Source organism: Giraffa tippelskirchi, chromosome 13 (assembly GCF_054371585.1).
Source record: "Giraffa tippelskirchi isolate mGirTip1 chromosome 13, T2T-mGirTip1v1.2.pri, whole genome shotgun sequence".
NCBI classification, from domain to species: Eukaryota; Metazoa; Chordata; class Mammalia; order Artiodactyla; family Giraffidae; genus Giraffa; species Giraffa tippelskirchi.
In genome coordinates, this window is record NC_137287.1 from 65,422,728 (window position 1) to 65,441,251 (window position 18,524).

Genomic DNA, 18,524 nt, shown 5'->3' on the forward strand with positions numbered 1-18,524 from the left:
CCTTCCAATAAATATTCAGGATTGATTTCCTTTAGGATTGACTGGTTTGATCTCCTTGCAGTCCATGGGACTCTCTAGAGTCTTCTCCAACACCACAGTTCAAAAGCATCAATCCTTCAGCACTCAGCCTTCTTTATGGTCCAACTCTCACATCCATACATGACTACTGGAAAAGTTACTATATAGTTACTCTCAGTTCAGTTCAGTTCAGTCATTCAGTTGTGTCTGACTGTTTGCGACCCCATGGACTGCAGGACGCCAGGCCTCCCTGTCCATCACCAACTCCCGGAGTTTGCTCAAACTCATGTCCATTAAATTGGTGATGCCATCCAACCATCTATCTCATCCTCTGTTGTCCCCTCCTCCTCCCGCCTTCAATCTTTCCCAGCATCAGGGTGTTTTCCAGTGAGTCAGTTCTTCACATCAGGTGGTCAAACTATTGGAGTTTTAGCTTCAGCATCAGTCTTTCCAATGAATAATCAGGACTGATTTCCTTTAGGATAGACTGGTTGGATCTCCTTGCAATCCAAGGGACTCAAGAGTCTTCTCCAACACCACAGTTCAAAAGCATCAATTCTTCGGCGCTCAGCTTTCTTTATAGCCCAACTCTCACATCCATACATGACTACTGGAAAAACCATAGCCTTGACTAGATGGACCTTTGTTGGTAAAGTAATGTCTCTGCTTTTTAATATGCTGTCTAGGTTGGCCATAGCTTTTCTTCCAAGGTGTAAGCGTCTTTTAATTTCATGGCTGCAGCCACCATCTGCGGTGATTTTGGAGCCCAAAAAAATAAAGTCTGAAACTGTTTCCATTGTTTCCCGATCTATCTGCCATGAAGTGATGGGACCGTATGCCACAATCTTAGTTTTCTGAATATTGAGCTTTAAGCCAACTTTTTTACTCTCCTCTTTCACTTTCATCAAGAGGCTCTTTAGTTCTTCTTTCTGCCATAAGGGTGGTGTCGTCTGCATATCTGAGGTTATTGATATTTCTCCTGGCACTCTTGATTCCAGCTTGGGTTTCATCCAGCCCAACATTTCTCATGATGTACTCTGCATATAAGTTAAACAAACAGGGTGACACTATACAGCCTTGATGTACTTCTTTCCCGATTTGGAACCAGTCTGTTGTTCCATGTCCAGTTCTAACTGTTGCTTCTTGACCTGCATATAGTTACTCTACAGTATAGTATTTTTAGTTACAATCACTGATGCTGTGCATTAGATCCCCAGAACAAATCAAGTTATTAATGTAAGTTTGTATTCCTTTGACCAGCATCTCCCCATTTTACCCCCTCCAGCCCCTTATCACCACCATTCTCATCTGTTTCTATGAGTTTGGCTTTTTTAGATTCCACATATAGGTGATACCACAAGGTCTTTGATATTTATCTTTCTCTTGCTGACATTTCACCTAGTACAATACCCTCAAGTCCATCTGTATTGTCTGTGTTCTTGATGTGCATTATTTTCTATCATTACAGGAGGACACAGATCATAATTACTATATATCTCGGATATATGGTCCATCTGATTCTGCCAGCCGGGATTTGTGGGTGAACATAGACCAAATGGAAAAGGACAAAGTGAAGATTCACGGAATACTGTCCAATACTCATCGGCAGGCTGCAGTAAGTGCTCTGACATTTTGAATTTCTTTTTTTTCTGCTTTGAAAAAATTTTTACTTTACCTGACATACTGACATTGTTTGTTGTGATCACTTTTCAAGTATATTTAGTTCTGCATTTGCAATTTAGATTACTAATTACAGATAAGATGTTGTGGAATATGATAAAGAATTAGTTTGAGAAGCCACTATTAATGTAACCATTAGTTAATTAATTATCCACTGATTTCTCCAGTAAGTAGAATGAGTTGCATATTGTATTCAAAGTTGAGATTTATCTTGATACTTTTCAGTTTTCTTGTAATCCATGCATTTAGATAACATTTTTAATACAATTACATTAATTCACAATCTTCCATTTTATATGAGTTTATTACTCTTGGTCTGAAGATGATTTAACTAGACACATTCATAATTCAAATAACACATGTAGACTAAATTACATGTCGTAAGTGAAGAAGTTTAATGTAAAAGAAAATAATTAATTAAATCTAGAAGGCTCCAAACGTACCTCAAGCCCAAGCTTCAATCACTTACTAGTGGTGGTTCCTTAAACAGGTAATTTAGTTCTTTTGAGGCACAGTTTCTGCATCTATACAGTGGGGAGGACAGGAGATATTAAAGCGTGTCTCCCTTAGCTTACATGGTCACTGATACCGTGTTCTCTGTGTCAGGTTGAATGCTTACATGGATTAGCTTTCTAAAAAATTTTTATTTCTTTATTTGTGGCTCTGCTGGGTTTTTGTTTCTGTGCATGGGCTTTTCTTCAGTTGTGGAGAGCTGGGGAGACTCCGTAGGTGTGGTGTGAAGGCTTCTCATTGCAGGGGCTTCTCTTGTTGCAGAGCACAGGCTCTTGAGCTGGGGCTCAGTAATTGTGGCATATGGGTTTTGTTGCCTTGTGGCATGGGGCATCTTCCTGGACCAGGGATCAAACTCATGTCCTTGTCTTGGCAGGCAGATTTTTAACCACTGAACCACCTAGGAAGCCCAGCTTTTCTGGTTTTCACAACAGTTCTATAATTTAAATATCATTTACCATCTAGGTATTGCAGATAGGAGAACTTAACCTTGGAATAACCAGTCTCTCTAAGGTTCTCATGCTAGTAAGTGCTAGTAAGTGGTGTGACTCAGGTGCGAACCTAGGCATCAGTCCCTCGTTCAAATGTATGTGTAAAAGTTACCACTCTTGGTTCTCAGAATATTCTTTGATAATCATTTGTCAAAGATGATTCCTGATTTAACGTTTCAAAAGTTGTTTAGTTTCATTGCCACTGATTACAGTGGTGGTCTTACTATCAGTGAAGCAATGTCCTGTTCAGTTGAGAAAGATGTGCAGAGAAAACAAAATAACTTTAGCTTTTCAAGTGCAATTGCCAGATATTATTGACACAAAGATAGAACTAATAGAGTAATGGCTGATCTGATTTAAAGAGGCATTGATACGATAAATGTAAGATATCAAAAATGTTGGCCAACAGCCTTCACCGTGTATATGTAGATGTACCTTTATCAGGAGATCAATTTCTAATAGTTAAAATGGAAATTAATTGTATCATGATGCTTCACTGAAGCTCACAGCAGGTGAAGTAGCCACCTCCCCTTGCTAAATTACATCATTCCTTTTCCTTTGCATATTCAAGCAGTCTCAGAGAAGATGACGGATTCAGAAATGATTCATGGTCTGGCTTAGAACATATCTTCAAAAGAAGAGAAAATGAGAAAGATTGGATTAAGACCATGTTTTTCAGGAATGTATTGCATTTGACAATCTTCCCACTATATCGTAGTCCCTAATAATATAATATATACTTTATAAGAGCTTGAACATTGGCATATCCACATGGAGATTCCAGAATATGACCTAGTTCTGGTGTCAGCCACTGTGAGAGCGATGTCTATAAGCAAAGGAAAAAGTTCATCAGTTAAAATGCTAGCTTCTTAGACTTTCTCCTGTGTTCTTCCACAGGGGAGGTAGTTCATGTGTCCTGTCTTTCGTTAAAGAAGTTTTTTTTTCTCTTTGGAATAGAGTTTGGTTACCTCGTAACAACTTTCTGATAGTTTCAAGAAAAAATATGATGATATAAATATCTAATTTTTTCTTACTATATTGTGAGAGTGACATTGTTGGTTTGAACACCAAAGATTGGCTAAGACACAAATGGAAAGACTTGAGCTTGAAACTTATCTGGTGCTCCATGCATTGATTTTTAAATATATATCATTGATAGAAACCTTTATTTTAGCTACTGTGCCATTGGTTTTCCGAGAGAGTATAAACCATTATCAAGAATTTCTTCCTGCTAGAAATTAGTCCTGAATCCACTTTCCCTATCACCACCAACAGAACACACACACACACACACACACACACACACACAAGCATTCACATCCAGGTACATATTAATAAATTCAGTTTATAACAATAAAGTTGATAATATCATTTAGTTACTTTTTTTCAGTAAAAATTTGCCATTTAGACTTTTTCATTCAAATAGTTTTATATCTTGGAACCTACAAATTTACTTACTAGAATATTTTATAAAAGTTTCCTACATTCTTTCTTTCAGAAGTATGATTGTTACATATTTGTTTGAAGATTTCCAAATTGTCGACAGTGATCCATGTTTCACTATTTCTTCCATTGGGCTGCTCATCTTTCCAATCCTGCCTTGTTCTCTTCACTCCATCTCTATTATGCCAGTCTTGGAGTAGAATCAGGTTTTAGAGGTAATGACAGAATTGCAGTGTTAAGGTAGTGTTATGGCCAGGGACTCAACGATCCCACATACACCCTCTTCCCCCACCCGTCTCCACACACACAACACAGACACTCAGCCACAGCTACTCTCCTCTTTGTGATATTATTGAGAGGCTTAACCCTGAGGGAAAACAGCAAATGGGAAACAGTGATCCACTTCATAGATTAGGTTCCTGATATAATCATCAAAATCCTTGATGCAGAGCTTTCTGGTGGACTTCCCAAGTGGCGCTAGTGGTAAAGAACCTGCCTGCCAATGCAGGAGAAGTAAGAGATGCAGGTTCGATCCTGGGGTCAGGAAGATTCCCCTAGAGTAGGGAATGGCAACCCACTCCTATATTCTTGCCTGGAGGATCCCGTGGACAGCAGAGCCTGGTAGGCTACAGTCCAGGGGCTCACAAAGATGGACACAACTGAAGCGACTTAGCATGCAGGCCCCCTCTGGTAGTTTGGCTGGAAATAGGACTTAAGTTTAACCTCTAAGGGAAGAAGGGAGTTTCTTAAGTCTTAATACCAAACGATGAAATTTGCATATCCAGGGCATCCTTTCTGTCAGCCAATTAGACAAAAGAAGAGAACAGGAAGATCTAAGGAAGATCTAGCCTCGGGGAGACTCAAGGGCCAGCTGGTTAACTAGCCCAGCCCTGGGCAAAGGGAAAGGAAGTCAGAGAGCTGCAAACTGGGAAGGCCGCCCTTCCCAGCTTCCTCCCAGTGGGTCAGAGGAAGAAACAGGTGTGTCTGACCTGGAAACATAACTTTTTAAAGAATATTATCCCCTTCACCACTATCATTTATAAGTGTGGTCTGAACAATATTTGGGGATCTTAGACTAATTTTCTAGAAAAGGAGGAATGTTGGACATAGAGTAACAGTTGTCTCTTTTCTCCCATCCACAATACTGTTATGCTGTCAGAGTAAAACTTATCATTTAATTCACATTCTTCACGTGCCGAAACATGCTGATTTCTCTTTCCTTTAATAATGTAAGCTAAAATGATTAGTATTTATACTATATATATGTATGTAGTAATTTGATTACATGTTCCTTCAATTTCCCCTTTGTCCTTTTTTGTTTAAATATCCCCGTTGTTCTTTTTGAGTTAAATAACATTTCTTAAATCATAGTTGCACTAAAAACAGATATTAAAGCCTAGTTTTCCAGTTGGACACATTAAAGGAAGAAGCATGTCTTCAAATACTAGTTAAAGGAAAGAAAAAATTGGCATAAGTCCCTATCACATGACAAGCAATGAGTCAAGCACCTTACCTTCAAATACTGGTACTTATTTGGGTTTTTTGTTCCTTATTCAAAGTTCACAGTTATAAGGTTGCAAACCTAAAACTTTCTGGCTACAAACCTGGGAACCAGTTGAAACTTATTTTTTTTTTTTTTTCTATGAGGACCTTCAAATGCCACAGTTTTGAGATTTTCTTCTGTACTTCTCAATCCATATAATTTAATTTATTGCTGGACACACAGTTTGATTCAACAACCAGACAAATTAGAATTCCATTTGTCTTTTGAAACCACAATTTATGAAGCTCTGATTCACAACTTCTACATAAGCACCATTGTCCCAGTGGAAGGAGGCTGGGGTTATAGAAGTTATGAGACCTTGACTCCAAAACTCATTTTCTCAGATTCAGGCCTCTCTGGACCTCAATATTATAATCTAGAACAAAGGGAAAAGTGCCTGCTTTGACTCCCCTCCAGTGTTATTTCAAGAATAAAAATGAAACAACTATGAAAGGACACTGAAAACATCAAATAACAATGAGGTAGTAATGAGGTAGCATTTTGTTTGAGTCCTAATTCTTCACAACAAAACATATTAACCCCTAAATACATTAATTCCTAAGTAACCTCTAAGAATCTTTTTCTATAGATAGATATGTACATATGTATTTATATCTATATATCTTTAAATAATTTTTTTGCTAGGAAATTGCCAGTGTGCTTTTTGTCAGACATAAAACATACCCTGGCTTTAATTTTTTTTTTAAACTATCTTTCTTTGTATTAGTAAGAAGATTGATTCTTTATATAAGAAACACTAGTAAAATGAAATGAAGTGTTGCTCTCCTGTCTACAATAAACCTGGTAAAGTTTTAGATGAGACTGGTACAGTTTTGGTGGTAGACTTTTAAAATTTAAAAACTGGGTTGTTCTCTATGGGGATCTTCAGACTACTCAAATACATACAGAAACCTTCATTAAACAAAAATTAGGCTTTCTAGAGGTATTTTCTTTTTCTCCAGGAAAATAACAACATTTTGACTAGAATTTCCATTGGTCTTAAATTTGCATAATGTCAATGTTGGGAGAACTACATTCGGATGTTTGTGGTGACTTTAGTCAATTGTTTTCATATATTGCAGAATTTTACTTTTTTCTGTGCATTAGAAAATCTGTTGATAAGTGATTATTTTTCTAAATTATTAACTCAAAAGGCAATTTAATTTGCTATCTCTATCGGGCTATTATCTAGACCACACATTTTTGTCTGAGTCCTATTCACAGTGTCTAACAATAAGTTGCTTTTATTTTTATTTTGACTGTTAAATAAACTTGCTGCATTCTCTCTTGTGAGTTGTTTCATTTCAAGTAAGACATCTGGAGGAGGAAATGGCAACCCACTCCAATATGCTTGTCTAGGAAGTTCCATGGACAGAGGAGCCTCGCGGGCTACAGTCCATGGCATTGCAAAAGAGTCGAACATGACTGAGCACACGGGCACAAGACATACAATTCATCAACCTGTCCTTACTTGTCTTCATTCATGGGGTTTTTCTCTAGTTTAATAATGGACTAGGATAAGCTGTGTCTGTACAACTGTTTCTCTAACTTAATTTTTGTTTAATTAATTCACTTTACTATTAATATTATCATACTGAAATTATAAATTTTGAGAATAATTATCTGTCCTGAAGAAAGTATTATTTGAGGGCTTTTTATGGAAAAGAAAGGCGGTCTTTTCCCCCATTCCACAAAACCAACCTGAGATCAGAGTAACTGAGTTCCTCTGCATGCCATGCAGGTGAGCTGGTCTCCTTACCCCAAAGCCAGTGGACATGAAAGGATCTAGTCCCTCTTCCACAGATGGTGTTAATGACTCAGGTTAAACATTCCCATCTAATATTTTAGTCACGGAAAGGACTTTGGAAATTCTTGAAGATAGTGGCCAATTTTTGCACATATTCCTAACCTTTGTTTTCCAAAGCAAGAGCATACCTTCTTTTTAAAAATCATCCTTGAAAAAAAAAATAAAAAATAAAAATCACCCTTAAGTTCATCATATTTCAGTTTAATTTCATCCCATTTCTCCATGTTGTGTCTTTAGTAGATGACAGGCACCATTCTTTACATAAAGTTAGAGTCATAGGAAGTAATCATACATTCTCTGTTGCCAATGATGACTGTAAAATAATTCTAAATAGATAACTATCTACTCAACATTTTAAAGTCACAAGTGAGGCAAATACTTGGAGGTTTCACATTAATCTTCTATAATTAGGGGCTACTAAAGTGGGATCCCACAGTCAGGCAGCTATGTCTCAGGTGGAATAAATAAATCCATTTACTCCTATCTTTCACCCTAGATTGTCTTATCAGGCCTGTTTTTAATCATCCTTTCCGATCCCTCTAGGACCCCATGAAGACTTAACAAGGGTTAATTTTAGATAACATGAGTGTAAAACATATTCTCATCCTGAAGTTATTAAATGATAAAGCTTCCACAGGACTCTTTTCAAGGAAAACATTTTATAGCACAGAAAAGTTAGCAAAATATAGATGGAATATAATGTTCCCTAAGAGTATATACAACTAAAAGCAGATAGGTGTAAGTCTTGTGGAAAATCTTAAATTGAAGAAGATAAAAGACTTAAGACATTTTGGAATTGAAATTTCCTGAACAAGTTAGTATTCTAGTATGCTTTAAAAATATTTTTTGTGTCTGTTTTTGGTAACTATATTTTTGTCCATTTCTTCTTACTAAATTATAGCCTGTAACATAGGTGAATGATTACTCTAGGTGAAATAGTCAAGATCTCACATTGTTTGTTTATAAATTGGCCTCCCATCAGAACATGTGTTGTGCCTGAAATTCCAGCCCCAGAATGTAGGTGTCTCATCCTTTCCTCACTGAAGGTGCTCTGTTCCTATGCCAATGCGACCAGAAGTAGAACATTTTTAGTCACTCTCCATGAGTGATAAATTGCCAGGAATTTCTTGTTATGCAGCCACTGTCTGAGACAAAATGTCAAGTAAGGTTCACTCCTGATAGACAGGCTGAGTTTAGCTACCTGAGTCCTGATCCCTGCAGGACCAGCTGTAGACATGGGTAGGGTGGATAAAGGAGCAGCTCTTGGAAGCTGTGTTGAGAGATATCAATTTACATATTTAGCTTTTGAAAAATCCAAAAGTTGGCCACTGTGGCAAAATATTAAAAACCAGTGAATCTGCATAAAAGATATAGGAGACTCTTTGGATTATTGTAATTTTCATTTGAATTTATTTCCAAATAAAAAGTTAAAAAAATAATAAAAAAGGGGATGTTAGTGGAGGAGGATGAAGAGTTTAAATTGGACCTGGCCTAAATTTTCATTTCAACCTGTGGTCAAGTTTTGAATGATTTAGTCACCGTTCTGATGAGATTTGCCTGCACTGAATTCCAAATCCTAACACCCTGCCTGATGTGCATAGAAACCAATACTGTGATGCAAGTGTTTGAGAAAGGAAAAAGCTTTATTGTGAGGTTGACCTGCAGGGAGACAGGCAAGGCTCAAATGTGTCTCTCAAATTCAAGGTTGGGGCGAAATTTAAGGGGTCAGGGGAATTTCAAACTTGGAAACTGATTGGCTAGTCTCCAGTAACTGTGCTGCTGGAAGCTGAAGGACTTCCCGCTTCGTAAAGGGCTCAAAGGGCTCCAGTGGCAATTTACCTGTTCTTTGAGATCCGTAGATTGAAATTTCTTGGTTCAGGGTCAGTGTGGAGACGCCTGTTCCTATCTTGCACATGCGCACTGCTGTTCCTGTAAAGTAACCCAGGTTTTGATTATTCAACAGCCTGATTTAAGGAAGCAAAACCAGTCTAAGCTGGTCAATGTTTCGAGCTGTTTCAATGTCAGTTGAGGGGCAGCTTGATAGACTGTATAAGCATGTCGACTTAGAAACAGGCTGCCCGCACGAGAGTCCCCACTTTTGCCAGCTAAAAGCTGGGTAATGTGAAGTGTTTTTACTTTATGTTAATCATTTCCCTCAGCTGTAAAATGGGAATGATGATAGTGCCTACTTTCTAAGATTTTCACTAGAATGGAATGATTTATTAATAACATTTAATTAACATTTAACATTTAACATATTAATAACTATGCTTAAGCCGTGGCTGCTCTAGATGACTGTTAGGATTGATACTAATCACTGTCATACAGACATTTTAACTCTAAAACAATCATTTTCCAGTGACAGGTAAGAAGGGAGGACAGATTATGATCCACTGAGACAAGCAAGGGGATTTTCAAACTATCAAGGATAAACTCACAGGAATACATTTCCTCTCCTTCCCTGTTTGAGGGTCACTGGTCAAGGAAGTAGCCACCACGTCCTTGTCCTCAGGTGTACTGAGGCTGCAAAGAGCTTTTGCAAATCATTACTTTAAAGGTGCTCTGCTAGGAGGTATCTCTATCCTTTCCTGCCTTAAATGGAAAATTTCAGGTCAGATGAGTGCTAACAGGCAAAGTGAGATGATGTTATCCAGAATCAAGTCTATTTATCCTCTTAACCCATTTCACGCTTGTCAAAGCTTCCTTACAGCACTGTTTTATAGTTTCAAAGACCACTTATATGACACAAAGTCTTGACGTTCCAAGTGGGGCTTCTGGGGCAGTCTCAGGAGCGCTGGGAGCTTGTTAGAAATGCAGAATTTTAGTTCCCTCCCCCGCCCCCAACTATCTGGCAGCAGAGTCTATTTTTACACAAGAACCCTAAGTGATTGCCATGCACACTCAGGTTGGAGAAGCCTGGTAGAATTACTGCCTTGTTCTCAGAGCAGTGTGGAAAATCCAGATGTGACCTCTGGGTTTCTCCTCCCCCACCGACCCACCCAGGGCTCCTTTATAAAATCCTGATTTTTCTTACCCTCTGTGCCCTTAACAGACTTATGCTCTTCACTCTCCCTGAATGGTAAACAGTCACATAACTAATTTGAATAATTCTCAAAACGTGCAAGTATAGGCAGGCAACCATAAGCCAAGTGTTGCTGGGAACCATGAAGTGTAAGAGATCAAAAGATATGATGTTCACTCAATCTCAAGTTCATATGAACAAGCATTGGGTAACTGCAAAATGTTTATATGTTATTTTCTAATTTGCGTGTAGTTCCATGCAGTGTCATTCAGTATGCAGGGCTAATTAAGTTTTCCGTTCCAAAAAAGTGCTGAAGCAGTTAGAATTTCTAACCCAGAAAATCAATTCAGTTGATGGGCTTTATTTCTGAAAGGAGCCACTCCCTTGCCTGTATATTTGCATATTGATTAGCCCCTTTTCCTGAACAATTTGATCTTTTAATTAGGTTTCCAGTGTTTTCAGTCACTGGATTAACGACCCATATCCTGTTCACGCCCCTGCAAGAGTGAGAGTTTGTTTAAAATTCCATTTTGTAAAAATCCCACATGGTAAAAGTGGTGTCAAGCATCCTGCCCACTGCAGTTATTTTATTTCTGGCAAATACTCAGCTCGTTTATGGCCTAGAAGCAGGGTCTTACTTTAGGATATATCAAAAGAAGCTTGCATTGCTGTCAGCCACATGGAAATGCCTCTCCATAGTACATTTTCTCTCTTTGGTAGTTACTTGTTGTGGAAACTTGTTAGTTGAAACCTTTCTATCTGTATCTACATACATATGCTGCTGCTGCTGCTAAGTCGCTTCAGTCATATCCGACTCTGTGCGACCCCATAGACGGCAGCCCACCAGGCTCCGCCATCCCTGGGATTCTCCAGGCAAGAACACTGGAGTGGGTTGCCATTTCCTTCTCCCATGCATGGATGGGAAAAGTGAAAGTGAAGTCGCTCAGTGGTGTCCGACTCTTAGCAACGCCATGGACTGCAGCCTACCAGGCTCCTCCGTCCATGGGATTTTCCAGGCAAGAGTACTGGAGTGGGGTGCCATTGCCTTCTCCCTACATACATATACATGTATATCAAATTGAAAAGTGTAGTCGCTCAGTCATATCTGACTCTTGGTGACCCCATGGACTCTAGTCCTCCAGGCTCCTCTGTCCATGGAATTTGCCAGGCAAGAATATTGGAGTGGGTAGCCATTTCCTTCTCCAGGGATCATCTAGATCCAGGGATCAAACCTGGGTCTCCTGTGTTGCAGGTAGATTCTTTACCATCTGAGCCACCAGTGAAGCCCATATACTCATATTTGTATTTTTCAGTTTATGTTACTTTTGTAAGTGAATATTTGTTCAGTTCAGTTCAGTTGCTCAGTCGTGTCTGATTCTTTTCGACCCCCTGGGCCGCCATATTTATTTGTTAATAGGTGAATAAACCAGGGAAAGGTCATTACCATTGACATTATAAAATAAATAAATATTGTGTACATTTAGAAAACAGGCCCTTGGGTCTATCCTTGGCAGATAAGAAATGAAAGCATCTAATCCTCAAATGTGCAAAATGAGTAGTTCCCATCATCCAGTGAGAAGAGACCACCATGTTGCCATCAGACCTCAGTGGTGTGCAGCTCATGACAGCTCCATCCAGCCCATCTCTACTAGTCTAGTCCATGTGATTTCATCTGAGAAGACTGCTGTGTCCCTTCCTCAGATTTTCTTTTTGTGTGTGTGGCTTTAGCCTCAGGCATCTTGGAGCTTTCTAACTGCTTCCACTGCTATTAAATTTTAAAGAAAATTAAGTTCTGTTTACTGAGAACAAAAACATTAGTCACTGACAATGTTAAGAGTACCAGGTAGAAAATGGCTATTGAAGATGTGATAATAGGTAGGAAAATGACCACCCAGTATAAAAGAAGGGAGAGAGAATGATGTCTTGTAGTGGGCAAGACTTAGGAGTTTGGAGTCAAGCACATTTGGATTGAAATCCTGGCTCTACTACTTCTGGTGCTTTGAACTTACTAGTTGTCCTTTCTTATAAAGTTTGATCAAGGAGATCAAACCAGTCAGCCCTAAAGGAAATCAATCTTGAATATTCATTGGAAGAATTGATTCTGAAGCTGAAGCTCCAATACTTTGCCCACCTGATGTGAAGAGCCAACCCATTGGAAAAGACCGTGATGCTGAAAAAGATTGAAGGCAGGAGGAGAAGGGGATGACAGAGGATGAGATAGTTGGATGATATCACTGACTCAATGGACAGGAGTTTGGGCAAGCTCTGGAAGATGGTGAAGGGAAGCCTGGCATGCTGCAGTCCATGGGGTCACAAAGAGTCACATATGACTGAGTGACTGAACAACTTATAAAGTTTTGTTTTGAAATAATTTCAGGCTTATAAATAAACTTGGAGAAATTATTGAAAGAGTTCCCATATAGCTTTCAACAAGCTTCCCCAAGTAGTAACACTTTATATACTCGTGGTACAATTACCAATACCAAGAAATTACCGTTGGTATGATACTCTTAACTAATCTACATGCTATATTCACCTTTTGTGAACTGTCCCCAAACCACACTTATTCCTATCTGGAATCCAATATAGGAACCACATTGCATTTATTTGTCAAATCTCCTAGTCGCACCTCCTCTAATCTATGACACATTTTCTGTCTTTCTTTATCTTTCATGAATTTGGCATTTCAAAGAGTCTTCCCAGTCTCTGTACAGTGATCTTGATTTGGGATTTGTCTACTTCTTCTTCATGGTTAAATACGGGTCTCTATTTTTGGCAAGAATGCTAGGGGAGGGACTTCCCTGGCAGTCCAGTGGTTAACATGCAGGCTTTCATTGCCCAGGACCCGGGTTCCATCCCTGGTGGGGAAACTTAGATCCCACAAGATACACAGTGTGGAAGAAAAAAAAAGAATACCCAGGGAATGGTATTTTGTCCATCGTCATGCATACATCAGGAGGTACCTGATGGCATCATGTCTCCTTACCAACGATGTTAACTTTGATCACCTGCTTAAGGTGATGTCTACCAGATTTTGTTTCTTTATTGTAAACTTACTATTTTTCCTTTTCTAATACTAAGTATCTTTGGAGGAGATACTCTGTACATACAAAACATCTTTCTTGTTATACTCTCACCTAGTTTTAGCATTCATACTTGCTTAATGCAGACAAAATACTTAGAATAATGTCTGATATATTAAATGCTAATTCCATTCTCATAACACCAGTAAGTACACTAGTTATGATCATTTCAATATAACAAAAATGAAGCCATCATAATGTTTCTGTGGAACATAATATCTAATTGTGATGTGATTCTATTACAAAAGCAATTTGCCTCCATTGCTATTAGGAACAACATATATCAAATCATTTCCATATCCTTATTAGAAATCAGATAAGGAGCTGTTATTATTTAGGAAACTAGTTTTAAGGGACTTTTGCTATGCTAGACCCTTCATAGTACATAATCATTGACTCCGTTGACTCAGTGCTTATGAAGGTCCAGGTGTTATTTGGTCATTTATTCAGGTATTTTGGATGAAAACCATTATCATTAGAAATAGCCATGTAAATAAAACATGTATTTTTTCTTTAAATTTTCAACTCCTCTCAAAGTTATTAATAATACTTGGCATCAATAAACAAACTAAAAATGCTATGACTCCAATTTACTTGGCCTAATTTTTTGGAAAAATTAATGCAAATCTCACTTTGTCAAGCATCACCATCATCATCCTGCCTATTTAATAGCTTCAAGATTCAAACATGTGCCCTGCAAACATGAAATTATTTGAATGATTAAAAATAGCATGTTCAAATACATGTATAGAAATTAATGATTAACCCATGAATTTATTTTTAAATAAATGGACACCGCGTATATTCTCTGGACTCATTGCTGTCATGAACTTGTGAGATCAGCAGTTACTAAAAGTTTGTTATTGTTGTTGTTTAGTTGCTAAGTTGTGTCCAATCATTCTGCGACCCTATGGACTGTAGCCCGCCAGGCTTCATGGGATTTCCCAGGCAAGAATACTGGAGTGGGTTGCCATTTCGTTCTCCACTAAAAGATTAGTTATTACTAATTTTTTTCCCCACAGGCTGCTTTCATCAAAGAAAAAGATGAAATGGATGCTAGGGAACCATAAGAGTGTAACTTTACTTCTGTAAATAAGAAGCTGTCTTAAAACAAAAGGCATTTTTTACGAATGAGTTTCTCAGTGGTTTTTAGGATTATAAATGCACCCACTTCAGATTCTTTAACTCTTATTAGGAGGTTTCTGTCTTCAAGGTCTTGAAAGCATTGATTAATTAATTTATCTTTGTAATACCACTGAGAAATAGGCTAACAAGTAAAACTGGAGCAGTGTTTATATAGGATTATAATTCTTGTGTTATTAAAAAAGAATTAGCAGAGATCATAATAATTAGAAACCAGATGGCAACAGGCATAAGAAAAATATGTAACAGAGGCAATAAGAGATATGGACATACTTAGTAATCTATGAGAAGGACTTCCCTGGTGGCCCAGTGGTTAAGACTCCCCCTTCCAAAGCAGGAGGTTGAGTTCCATACCTGGTGGAAGAACTAAGATTCCACAAGCTGTGTGGCATGGCTGAAAAAAAAATCTATTAATATGGCCCTAATTTCCTCTGATAGTCTATTCCCCACAGTGATTCCTCAGGGCAAGTTGTAGAAGAGCATGATTCGGTTTCAAAACTCACTGTCATATGTGGCTGTACCTGCTATAAATTTGCAGCACACCACCCAGCACCTATTTATACACTTCTACAAGCTTTTCAAAGAACGCTTCACAAGTTTCTTCTCTCCCATATGATACTTCTTATGCCTGTCTCAGAATTATGATACCTCTCCTGTCAAATAGTTAGCTTTCTGCCAAGTATAAGGAATTAGCAAATTCAGTTGATTTTCTTTATGTCACACATGCTTTTTACAGTTTCACTTTTGAGTTTTTATTTTACATTTTGCTCTCTTAATTAATTTATTGTCTTTACATGACAATTTTCTAAACACTTCTTCCTTTTATGTTGTGTGAGTATGCATGCGTGCTCAGTCGCTCAGTCATATCTGACTCTTTGCAACTCCATGAACTCCCACCAGGCTCCTCTGTCCATGGGATTCTCCAGGCAAGAATACTGGAGTAGGTTGCCATTTCCTCCTCCAGGGGATTTTCCTGACCTAGGGATTGAACCCATGTCTCCTGCATTGGCAGGCAGATTCTTTACTACTGAGCCACCTGTGAAGCTCTCCTTTTACCTTAGATATTTCTTACGGTATGAGATCCAAAATAGGAAAATATTCACCATTTTTGTCACGTACATCAGTTAAATCAAGTAAATTTCAATATTATGCTTCATGTTTGCAGTGGCTTTTTGTGATGTTGTCCAGGATTTTGTTTACCTTTCTGGTTGTAGAAGAGTTTTTGAGGCATATTCAAGTTCTAAAAAATTTTAATGATGTGGTTGAAAGAGGTGTAATTAATTAGTAACACAGCAGGTCTTCTCACACCTAACCAAAATAGCTCTTCTTCCTGTATTCATCATCTCAGTTAGTGGATTATGGCCCACCAGTCACCTAGCCAGAAACCTGTCCTTTATTCTAGACTTCTCTACCTCACTCCCAACTTTTGTGTGTGTGTTCTCAGTCATGTCTGACTCTTTGTGACCCCACAGGCTATAGCCCACCAGGCTTCTCTGTCCATGAGATTTTCCAGGCAAGAATACTGGAGTGGGTTGCCATTTCCTTCTCCAAGGGATCTTCCCAACCCAGGAATCAAAATGGAGTCTCCTATATCTCCTGCATTGGCAGGCAGATTCTTTACCACTGGAGCCACCTGGGAAGCCCGACTTTTAATTATGATTTCAATTAATTATGATCCTTCCAGTTTTACTTTCTATGTGTATTTTTACCCATCCCTTTCACTCCCATGCATTAAGATCTCATCTGACTAGTGTCTGGTAATCCCCTTTGAAGAGCTTCAGTGCATCTCCTCTGGGTTAGGCGTCCTCTTCAGGTCCTTACTCTGCTCCTGCCTCGTCCTATTTTTTTCTCCTTCCATGTTGCTCTCCCGCGTCACCTTCTCAACTCCTTGAAGGAAGAAACTGGTTGGGCCTTACTGTTTGAGACTCAGCCTTAGATTTAGTGTCTGGTATATATAAGGTGTTGAATCAATGATTTTTGACCACACAAGTGAATGAATGAATAAATAAAACTCTCCTTTAGCTTCACCGAATACCTGTTTTATATACCATGAAAAGAAAGTGAAAGTAGAAGTTTCTCAGTCATGTCTGACTCTTTGCAACCCCATGGGCCTGTAGCCACTGTAGCCCATCAGGCTCCTCTGTCCATGGACTTCTCCAGGCAAGAATACTAGAGTGGGTAGCCATTTCCTTCTACAGGGGATCTTCCCAGCCCAGTGATCAAACCTGGGTCTCCTGCATTTCAGGCAAATTCTTTACCGTCTGAGCTACCAGGGAAGCAATAATGATCTAATTACCCAGGGGTAATTATATGGAATATATAATAATTTAGCTTCAAAGAGTCCCATGAAATCCTAGTGCTTAATCATTTCTGTTTGTTTTAATAATTTGTGTGGATGTGTTGCTCTGTGTGTCTGTGTCTATATGTTTTGTAAAGAGGGATGATAATTTTCAGAAATTTGCCATTAAGTGCGAGACCCCTTATTACTTTACTTTCAATTTTTCAGTAATTAAGAGCATTGCCTTTGTTGTCTTTCAAATCTGGGTTCAAGTTTTGATGTCCCACTTGGGCCATTCTTCCCTGGAGAAGGAAATGGCTACCTGCTCCAGTATTCTTGCCTGGAGAATTCCATGGACAGAGGAGCCCGGTGGGCTTAGAGTCCAGAGGGTTGCAAAGAGTCTGACATGACTGAGTAACTGACACTTTGGGCCATTCTTAACCACTCTGATGCTGAATTAGTTTCACTTTGAAGCAGTTAAAATCTGAACCCCATGTGATTGTTTTATGTATACATGCATATAGAGAGAATGCTTGGTGACATATGGTAGGAGGTATACCTTTGCAAGAAGTAACAGTAGGACTCTGAGGATGTGACACTTTGTGGTCCCTCTTGTTGCTTTGCCCCTTCTGCCTCCCTGAGCTCACTGAAAATTGAAACTGTGGGAGGCAGTTTCTAGGATGCTAGCTAACATCCCAACTCAAGTGCCGTGTCCCTTCTTTCTGCCTGAGGGTAATCCTGGGGAAGGAGGGAATCATCTGCCCACTGTTGATCAGCAGGAGATCGGAGTGGATGGATCAATGTCCCAGCCTCCTAACCTCCATTGAAATGATTCTGAGTCATGTTTTCCCCACTCTTTCCCAGAAGGTCTCCAAGGGAGACCTGGCTATAGTGGTAACACATCCAGTAGCTGTTACTGGTTTTTCTCTTTTCCATATTTCACTTTTCCCATTTCCTTAGCACATGCTTCCTAGGATCACCTTCCAAACAAACCATCTGCTCCAAGTCCTTATGTCAGGTTTAGGGTGCCAAAGAAACTAGGCCAACACTTGAAGAATATGGGAGCCATGGCCAACCAAGGTTGAGAGATCATTACAGTCAAAGGAAACATCATATTGAAGAACCAGAGCCCAGGAATTAAGGGTGGCAGTTTCAAGGATGTAAAAGTTGTTCTAGAAGGCTGGCCAGTATACAGAATGTGAAGGGAGAACCACAAGATAGCAGAGACCAATTAATGGTGGGTCTTAAAACTCGTTTTCACTATTTTTGCGTAATTCCAGGGTCAGTGGGACTCTAGATTGAAAGATTTGGAATAGGGAGTGATATTCTAGATGGTATAGAGAAAAATATTCCAAGGAAAATGGAACCAAGACACCTGTAAGCAAGTTACTGAGATAAAAGTGACTTATACTTAGGGAAGGGTATCAGTAGTCCCTGGAGAGAAAAGGGTAGATTTCACAACTATTGAGAAGGTAACACCTTTTTAAATTGTCATTGCTATTAGTG

At 38.9% G+C, this 18,524-nt stretch overlaps 1 protein-coding gene across 3 annotated transcripts in view; it reads left to right on the forward strand.

Moving 5' to 3' along the window:
• PLXDC2 (plexin domain containing 2) overlaps positions 1-18,524 on the forward strand; it is a 414,339-nt gene that overhangs the window by 215,989 nt on the left and 179,826 nt on the right. For 2 of the 3 annotated variants that reach the window (XM_081558807.1, XM_081558808.1), the window contains exon 4: positions 1,487-1,633. The exons of the other annotated variant lie outside the window; for it this stretch is intronic. In XM_081558807.1, the coding sequence (XP_081414933.1) occupies positions 1,487-1,633 (147 nt within the window). The remainder of the gene's footprint in view (positions 1-1,486; positions 1,634-18,524) is intronic. 3 annotated transcript variants of the gene reach the window in all.